General features: G+C 43.8%; 1 protein-coding gene across 4 annotated transcripts in view; it reads right to left on the bottom strand.

Moving 5' to 3' along the window:
• Nucleotides 1–6,266: 6,266 nt before the first annotated feature.
• Nucleotides 6,267–9,935, bottom strand: part of ppip5k1a (diphosphoinositol pentakisphosphate kinase 1a) — a 32,378-nt gene continuing 28,709 nt past the window's right edge. For all 4 annotated transcript variants that reach the window (XM_072379909.1, XM_072379910.1, XM_072379911.1 and 1 more), the window contains 3 exons: nt 8,489–8,626; nt 8,291–8,404; nt 6,267–8,166 (listed from right to left, as the gene is read on the bottom strand). In XM_072379909.1, the coding sequence (XP_072236010.1) occupies nt 7,529–8,166; nt 8,291–8,404; nt 8,489–8,626 (890 nt within the window). In that variant the 3' untranslated portion in view covers nt 6,267–7,528. The remainder of the gene's footprint in view (nt 8,167–8,290; nt 8,405–8,488; nt 8,627–9,935) is intronic.

Here is a 9,935-nt window from a genome sequence, read left to right as displayed (position 1 = left end):
CCTCAGCGTGTTACAGTTAAACCTCAACATATCACAGTTAAACGCAGCTCATCCTCAGCGTGTTACAGTTAAACCTCAACATATCACAGTTAAACGCAGCTCATCCTCACTATGTTACAGTTAAACCTCAACATATCACAGTTAAATGCAGCTCATCCTCAGCGTGTTACAGTTAAACCTCAACATATCACAGTTAAACGCAGCTCATCCTCAGTGTGTTACAGTTAAACCTCAACATATCACAGTAAAACGCAGCTCATCCTCAGCGTGTTACAGTTAAACCTCAACATATCACAGTTAAACGCAGCTCATCCTCAGCGTGTTACAGTTAAACCTCAACATATCACAGTTAAACGCAGCTCATCCTCAGCGTGTTACAGTTAAACCTCAACATATCACAGTAAAACGCAGCTCATCCTCAGCGTGTTACAGTTAAACCTCAACATATCACAGTAAAACGCAGCTCATCCTCAGCGTGTTACAGTTAAACCTCAACATATCACAGTTAAACGCAGCTCATCCTCAGCGTGTTACAGTTAAACCTCAACATATCACAGTTAAACGCAGCTCATCCTCAGTGTGTTACAGTTAAACCTCAACATATCACAGTAAAACGCAGCTCATCCTCAGCGTGTTACAGTTAAACCTCAACATATCACAGTTAAACAGCTCATCCTCAGCATGTTACAGTTAAACCTCAACATATCACAGTTAAACGCAGCTCATCCTCAGCATGTTACAGTTAAACCTCAACATATCACAGTTAAACGCTGCTCATCCTCAGCGTGTTACAGTTAAACCTCAACATATCACAGTTAAACAGCTCATCCTCAGCATGTTACAGTTAAACCTCAACATATCACAGTTAAACGCAGCTCATCCTCAGCATGTCACAGTTAAACCTCAACATATCACAGTTAAACGCAGCTCATCCTCAGCATGTTACAGTTAAACCTCAACATATCACAGTTAAACAGCTCATCCTCAGCATGTTACAGTTAAACCTCAACATATCACAGTTAAACGCAGCTCATCCTCAGCGTGTTACAGTTAAACCTCAACATATCACAATTAAACGCAGCTCATCCTCAGCGTGTTACAGTTAAACCTCAACATATCACAGTTAAACGCAGCTCATCCTCAGCATGTTACAGTTAAACCTCAACATATCACAGTTAAACGCAGCTCATCCTCAGCATGTTACAGTTAAACCTCAACATATCACAGTTAAACAGCTCATCCTCAGCGTGTTACAGTTAAACCTCAACATATCACAGTTAAACGCAGCTCATCCTCAGCATGTTACAGTTAAACCTCAACATATCACAGTTAAACAGCTCATCCTCAGCGTGTTACAGTTAAACCTCAACATGTTACAGTTAAACGCAGCTCATCCTCAGCATGTTACAGTTAAACCTCAACATGTTACAGTTAAACCTCAACATATCACAGTTAAACAGCTCATCCTCAGCATGTTACAGTTAAACCTCAACATATCACAGTTAAACGCAGCTCATCCTCAGCATGTTACAGTTAAACCTCAACATATCACAGTTAAACGCAGCTCATCCTCAGCGTGTTACAGTTAAACCTCAACATATCACAGTTAAACGCAGCTCATCCTCAGCATGTTACAGTTAAACCTCAACATATCACAGTTAAACGCAGCTCATCCTCAGCGTGTTACAGTTCAACCTCAACATATCACAGTTAAACGCAGCTCATCCTCAGCATGTTACAGTTAAACCTCAACATATCACAGTTAAACGCAGCTCATCCTCAGCGTGTTACAGTTAAACCTCAACATGTTACAGTTAAACCTCAACATATCACAGTTAAACGCAGCTCATCCTCAGCATGTTACAGTTAAACCTCAACATATCACAGTTAAACGCAGCTCATCCTCAGCATGTTACAGTTAAACCTCAACATATCACAGTTAAACGCAGCTCATCCTCAGCGTGTTACAGTTAAACCTCAACATGTTACAGTTAAACCTCAACATATCACAGTTAAACAGCTCATCCTCAGCATGTTACAGTTAAACCTCAACATATCACAGTTAAACGCAGCTCATCCTCAGTGTGTTACAGTTAAACCTCAACATATCACAGTTAAACGCAGCTCATCCTCAGCGTGTTACAGTTAAACCTCAACATGTTACAGTTAAACCTCAACATATCACAGTTAAACGCAGCTCATCCTCAGCATGTTACAGTTAAACCTCAACATATCACAGTTAAACGCAGCTCATCCTCAGCGTGTTACAGTTAAACCTCAACATGTTACAGTTAAACCTCAACATATCACAGTTAAACAGCTCATCCTCAGCATGTTACAGTTAAACCTCAACATATCACAGTTAAACGCAGCTCATCCTCAGCATGTTACAGTTAAACCTCAAGATATCACAGTTAAACGCAGCTCATCCTCAGCATGTTACAGTTAAACCTCAACATATCACAGTTAAACGCAGCTCATCCTCAGCGTGTTACAGTTAAACCTCAACATATCACAGTTAAACGCAGCTCATCCTCAGCATGTTACAGTTAAACCTCAACATATCACAGTAAAACGCTGCTTATCCTCAGCATGTTACAGTTAAACCTCAACATATCACAGTTAAACGCAGCTCATCCTCAGCGTGTTACAGTTAAACCTCAACATATCACAGTTAAACGCAGCTCATCCTCAGCATGTTACAGTTAAACCTCAACATATGACAGTTAAACGCAGCTCATCCTCAGTGTGTTACAGTTAAACCTCAACATATCACAGTTAAACGCAGCTCATCCTCAGCATGTTACAGTTAAACCTCAACATATCACAGTTAAACGCAGCTCATCCTCAGCGTGTTACAGTTAAACCTCAACATATCACAGTTAAACGCAGCTCATCCTCAGCATGTTACAGTTAAACCTCAACATATCACAGTTAAACGCAGCTCATCCTCAGCGTGTTACAGTTAAACCTCAACATATCACAGTTAAACAGCTCATCCTCAGCGTGTTACAGTTAAACCTCAACATATCACAGTTAAACGCAGCTCATCCTCAGCATGTTACAGTTAAACCTCAACATATCACAGTTAAACGCAGCTCATCCTCAGTGTGTTACAGTTAAACCTCAACATATGACAGTTAAACCTCAACATATCACAGTTAAACGCAGCTCATCCTCAGCATGTTACAGTTAAACCTCAACATATCACAGTTAAACGCAGCTCATCCTCAGCGTGTTACAGTTAAACCTCAACATGTTACAGTTAAACCTCAACATATCACAGTTAAACAGCTCATCCTCAGCATGTTACAGTTAAACCTCAACATATCACAGTTAAACGCAGCTCATCCTCAGCATGTTACAGTTAAACCTCAAGATATCACAGTTAAACGCAGCTCATCCTCAGTGTGTTACAGTTAAACCTCAACATATCACAGTTAAACGCAGCTCATCCTCAGCATGTTACAGTTAAACCTCAACATATCACAGTTAAACGCAGCTCATCCTCAGTGTGTTACAGTTAAACCTCAACATATCACAGTTAAACGCAGCTCATCCTCAGCGTGTTACAGTTAAACCTCAACATGTTACAGTTAAACCTCAACATATCACAGTTAAACGCAGCTCATCCTCAGCATGTTACAGTTAAACCTCAACATATCACAGTTAAACGCAGCTCATCCTCAGCGTGTTACAGTTAAACCTCAACATGTTACAGTTAAACCTCAACATATCACAGTTAAACAGCTCATCCTCAGCATGTTACAGTTAAACCTCAACATATCACAGTTAAACGCAGCTCATCCTCAGCATGTTACAGTTAAACCTCAAGATATCACAGTTAAACGCAGCTCATCCTCAGTGTGTTACAGTTAAACCTCAACATATCACAGTTAAACGCAGCTCATCCTCAGCATGTTACAGTTAAACCTCAACATATCACAGTTAAACGCAGCTCATCCTCAGCATGTTACAGTTAAACCTCAATATATCACAGTTAAACGCAGCTCATCCTCAGCATGTTACAGTTAAACCTCAACATATCACAGTTAAACGCAGCTCATCCTCAGCATGTTACAGTTAAACCTCAACATATCACAGTTAAACGCAGCTCATCCTCAGCGTGTTACAGTTAAACCTCAACATATCACAGTTAAACGCAGCTCATCCTCAGCATGTTACAGTTAAACCTCAACATATCACAGTTAAACGCAGCTCATCCTCAGTGTGTTACAGTTAAACCTCAACATATGACAGTTAAACGCAGCTCATCCTCAGCATGTTACAGTTAAACCTCAACATATCACAGTTAAACGCAGCTCATCCTCAGCATGTTACAGTTAAACCTCAACATATCACAGTTAAACGCAGCTCATCCTCAGCATGTTACAGTTAAACCTCAACATATCACAGTTAAACGCAGCTCATCCTCAGCGTGTTACAGTTAAACCTCAACATATCACAGTTAAACGCAGCTCATCCTCAGCATATTACAGTTAAACCTCAACATATCACAGTTAAACAGCTCATCCTCAGCATGTTACAGTTAAACCTCAACATATCACAGTTAAACGCAGCTCATCCTCAGCATGTTACAGTTAAACCTCAACATATCACAGTTAAACGCAGCTCATCCTGAGCGTGTTACAGTTAAACCTCAACATATCACAGTTAAATGCAACTCATCCTCAGCATGTTACAGTTAAACCTCAACATATCACAGTTAAACGCAGCTCATCCTCAGCATGTTACAGTTAAACCTCAACATATCACAGTTAAACGCAGCTCATCCTGAGCGTGTTACAGTTAAACCTCAACATATCACAGTTAAATGCAACTCATCCTCAGCATGTTACAGTTAAACCTCAACATATCACAGTTAAACGCAGCTCATCCTCAGCATGTTACAGTTAAACCTCAACATATCACAGTTAAACAGCTCATCCTCAGCATGTTACAGTTAAACCTCAACATATCACAGTTAAACGCAGCTCATCCTCAGCATGTTACAGTTAAACCTCAACATATCACAGTTAAACGCAGCTCATCCTCAGCGTGTTACAGTTAAACCTCAACATATCACAGTTAAACGCAGCTCATCCTCAGCGTGTTACAGTTAAACCTCAACATATCACAGTTAAACGCAGCTCATCCTCAGCATGTTACAGTTAAACCTCAACATATGACAGTTAAACGCAGCTCATCCTCAGCATGTTACAGTTAAACCTCAACATATCACAGTTAAACGCAGCTCATCCTCAGCGTGTTACAGTTAAACCTCAACATATGACAGTTAAACGCAGCTCATCCTCAGCGTTACAGTTAAACCTCAACATATCACAGTTAAACGCAGCTCATCCTCAGCATGTTACAGTTAAACCTCAACATATCACAGTTAAATGCAGCTCATCCTCAGCATGTTACAGTTAAACCTCAACATATCAGTTAAATGCAGCTCATCCTCAGCGTGTTACAGTTAAACCTCAACATATCACAGTTAAACAGCTCATCCTCAGCATGTTACAGTTAAACCTCAACATATCACAGTTAAACGCAGCTCATCCTCAGCATGTTACAGTTAAATAATGCCTGAACCAGACCTGCAGGTCCTCATTTCACCAGATGGAGCAGTGACATAACTTGTTTTCGAGGAGATTTTATGGTTAATTTACCATCTCAGGTCTCACATTCGGCACAAATGTGAAAAAACACTTAAGCTTTTAAGCTTAGAGAACATTCAGGTGAACAGCGTGGCGTTCATTTGATAACCGAAAGTCTATCAAACTACGCAGCAACTGTAACTGGAAAGTGTGGCTCTAAAAATTTTAAAGGGTCATTACACCAAATAAAGAAAGAATCTCATCACTGATGTTTGCACGATTCAATTTGGATGAACTATGCAATAAATCCATTGAAAAATGGCATCCAGTGTTTCTTAATGGATCTGCAACAAGCTCGAGAACTTGCCTTCACTCCCTTAGTTTGACTGAGCTTGGAAAACATGAGCCATGATGGCTAAAATGACCCCACGTCCCCCACTTTGGTGCCATTATTGGGGCAGATTCAGGTTACAGATCATAGAAGGAAAAACATTGAATTTGGCTTCGTGGTGAGTATAAATCACGTGTTGTTTTTATTACACTTTAACAGAGCAACATCTGGACTTTTAAGAATAAAGTCTGGCTTCGGGGCATTTGTTACAGCAGCTCTGGGGGAAAAATGTTGGAACCAGTGGAGGAAATTGGACAAAAGAGTGAACACAAAAAGGCGCCACACAGTCATGTTGGTGTCATTTTTTATCAGGTCAAGTTGCAGACTCACAGTTGTGTATTTCACTTCTACAGAACATGGCAATGTAACATGACATCCGACTGATTTCACACAGAATTGCACATCGGTATCTACCTGAATGGCTTCTGAGGCATGTGTGCACACCTGAACCCTCCACACACACACACTTGCTACATAATTGCTCGCCACAATAAAAGCAGACTGAATGTAGGACGCCCCTCCCGTTTGTTCAGTGATAAAATGAGACGTTCAGATTTAACACATCAACATGTGACTTTACAAAAAAAATAATATACACAATATGATGCAATTAAATATCGGATGTGTGCGGGTATTAAAAATACAGACTTTTCTTTCTAAAGATGCAATTTGAAAATAAATATTTTCTTTAGTTTTCTACTGATTATATTAAATCTTCAACGAGGTTAAGGACTTTGGCAGTAAGCAGTGCACACAAGGTTTTCGACCTGGTCTGGATCTGAACTCTGCGCCAGACACTCGCTGATGATGTCACTTCCTGGAAGCGGTGAGCTTCTGTGTCCGGGGGCTAACAAACGCGAAAGCTCATGCTCATACAGCTATGATTAAGAATGGCTGCCCTAAGCCAGGAGGCGTGTCCCGGTATGGGCCACCGGATTGTGACAGATGAAGAAAAACAGCTGGATGTAGAAATACGAACAGCAGACTACACGGACGTTAAAGCTCCACTCATCTTAGATAAGTAACATCATATTACTCCCATTCAATTAAGCTTTTAGCACAATTTAGCTCACGGCTTTAGCTTTACAGGACATTTCCTGCTTGGTTAAGACTCTACGCTCACGCCAGCATTTGATTTGTAGTTTTCTGCCCTCTAGTGGCCAAAAGTAGCTAATGCTGCTTTAAGGGAGTAAACGTGACAGGGTAACAGCTGTTTAATTTGAACTTGACAGTAACCTTCACCATAATTTTATTCATTTATTTATTTTTTAAAACAGACAGACGGACAGACTGGACCAGAAATGGTGTCACTGGTGCTTTTCAAAGGCAATGCACAGCATGAATGGCATCATCATACGACTCTGCAGCACAGAGCCGAGTGCAGGGATGAGCTGCCAAAAGTTACACAAAGTCTTCACACAGGAGGAGATATGAGAGGGAGGTTGGCTGCAGCTTAGTATGATCCATTGCTACAAGGATGTGAGGATGTGCAGCACAGTGAGAGGTGCATCAGTCCGACTCGGTGTGACCTGATCTATGGCTCAGCCGTCTGACTGGGTCCAGCTTCCAGAGGCGTGTCTGGGTGGGAGGCGCTTTCTGGGCTGTCCATCCACAAGTCCATGGACTCCTGTGTGTCAAAGAACTCGTCGGGCCCCTCTGGAGACTGGGGGGTCTGCGAGCTGGACCCCGCCTCACTGCTGCTCTCTCTGAGCTCCAGAAGCACAGGCAGAGACCCTGGGAGGCAGTAACCCTCCATCCGACTCAGGGCAAGTTCAGCTAAGGCAGAGCACGGCGGCCTCAGGCTGGGATCCAAGACCAGACCACTGGAAGGATCCAGGCTGGCAGAAGCAGCCTCCTGCCCCTCCAGTGGGAGCTCAGGCTCGTCGGGCTGGTTGTCAGCAACAGTGCTGAGCTCGGGCTCATCCTCCGGCGAGTTATTCGGAGTCAGAGGGACTTCAGTCAGGTTTGCAACAGCAGGGCAAGTTGGGTCGAGGCCTTGTGATCCAAAGGGAAGCGCCGGCTGAGTGGAAGTATTTTGAGAGGAGTGGGTTTCCTCACTGCTCTGAGGGGTCAGGGAGACCTTATCGCTGAAGCTGAACCGCGGGGACGTGTCAGCTGTGGTGGGAGAAGATGGCCCGGCGCTGGAAACCGTACTGGATGGACCGCTGCTGTCTGCAGGAACACAAAGCAAACCCACAGAAGTCACGTGAAAGGAACCAAACAGTCGAGTTCGGTGGGTTCTGGTGAGAGAAGGCAGGCTAAACGGGCTGTAAAATGTCTAATGTCTAATACTCACACCATGGAGGCCTGTCAGAGCGAGATCTGAGAGAGATGGAGGAAGAAAGGACTTTCTGAGGGATGTAGGAGTCTCCTGACGGCTGGCTGTGTGTGCCAAACATGGCGGTCAGAGCTTCAGGGATGAAGAAAAAGAAAAGGATTACAGCCCCGGCTGAGCGAGGACAGACGGCGGCCATCACACACACGAGAGTCTCACCTCGGGTGGTCCGGGTGTGAGGATCCCCCGCACTCTCGCACACGCTGGTGAGGAACTCGTTGACCTGCTTCAGGGACAGCGAGTTGTGCAGCGTCTCCAGAGGATAGATGGACGGCACCATGGAGCAGCCTTCAAAGCCTGCGGCAGAGGAGACACATGATGCCCGCAGGCACATCAGCCCTCAGTTAGCCCGGGGAGTCGGAGGAGCAGGCAGAACCACGTCAGCCGACACCCAACACCACGTCTCACCCACACATCAGACCTCAGCACGGTGCTCCTGTTTCAGGGCGGGCCCTAACCTGCTGTGAACACTTGCCAGCCTCTCTTCGTCATTTCCACACAGGCAAGTTGCAAAAAACCATGCTGAACGCCAAGAAAACATCACGCCATGTCTGGCTCTAAGTGCAAAAGCAAGCATACGCTGGAAAAAATAAGATAAAATGAAAATAATCCGCCTTTCCGGTCATTCACGCAGACACTGCGGGCCTAAGAGCAGCACACAGCAGTCCAAGCTGTTCCAAACGCAGCTCAAGTCCAACCAAGCAAGGTCATCCGCTGTTAGTTCACCACCAAGCTGCGTCTCACCAGAGCCGTTCAGTCACAAAGTGCCAAACCGCAGCTCGCCTCGATCCGCTAAACCCTCGGGATGTCGTTACGGTGTGAGTGAACGTCACATAGAAGGCAAACAGGCAGGAGTTACATGCTGGTTAAGGTCAGGTAGAAGGACAACTAGCATTCAAACTGAAGTCAAACAGAGCAGCCGAGGGATTAGTGTGGCTTAAACCCAGTTTCTCTGCTGGAAGGAAATACTGAGATGAAAGCTGGTGATGATGTCTGTTTGAATCTGGAACAAAAACAGGGAGTGAGAAGCTTTAAGCTTTAAAGGTTCACACATCACAACCCACTGCAATACGACGCTTTGCAATTTATGCTCATTTAGACACGTGCAGAACGAGGTCTGCTGCCAATATTACGAGGAACACGAGCGCCAGAGTTGTCAGTGCGTCTGTGATTCATGACAAGCAGCCTCTAAAATAAGACGCAGCATGAAACGAGTCCTGATTTGGATCAAAGAAGGAGAAAGACGCCTGAACTCTCATGTCTTAAGCTACGTTTCAGCAGCGGTTTTACTGCTTACAGTGCTGCCTCCTCAGGTTAAATTAAATTCCTTTTTCCATCTCGGCAGCTTCAACCAAACCCCAGAAGAAGAAAGAGGACGTGTGCGTTGTGGTCAATGTGGCTCGATCATGTTTAAACAAATCGGAGGAAGCAAAGCGGGACAAAACATGACTAAAAATTTGGGATTTAGGACACGTGAAGCACCACGGGCTGGTTCTGACTCGTCACTCTTCAGAAGTTTCCTCAGACTTTAAAAGGAACTTAATGAAGGATTTAGTGACATCTAGAGATGAAGTTGCAGAATGCAACAAACAGGATAACCCCCCCA

Source organism: Leuresthes tenuis, unplaced genomic scaffold (assembly GCF_036924035.1).
Source record: "Leuresthes tenuis unplaced genomic scaffold, fLeuTen1.0.hap1 SCAF_2, whole genome shotgun sequence".
In the NCBI taxonomy this organism is placed as follows: domain Eukaryota; kingdom Metazoa; phylum Chordata; class Actinopteri; order Atheriniformes; family Atherinopsidae; genus Leuresthes; species Leuresthes tenuis.
This window is presented reverse-complemented; position numbering and strand designations above follow the sequence as displayed.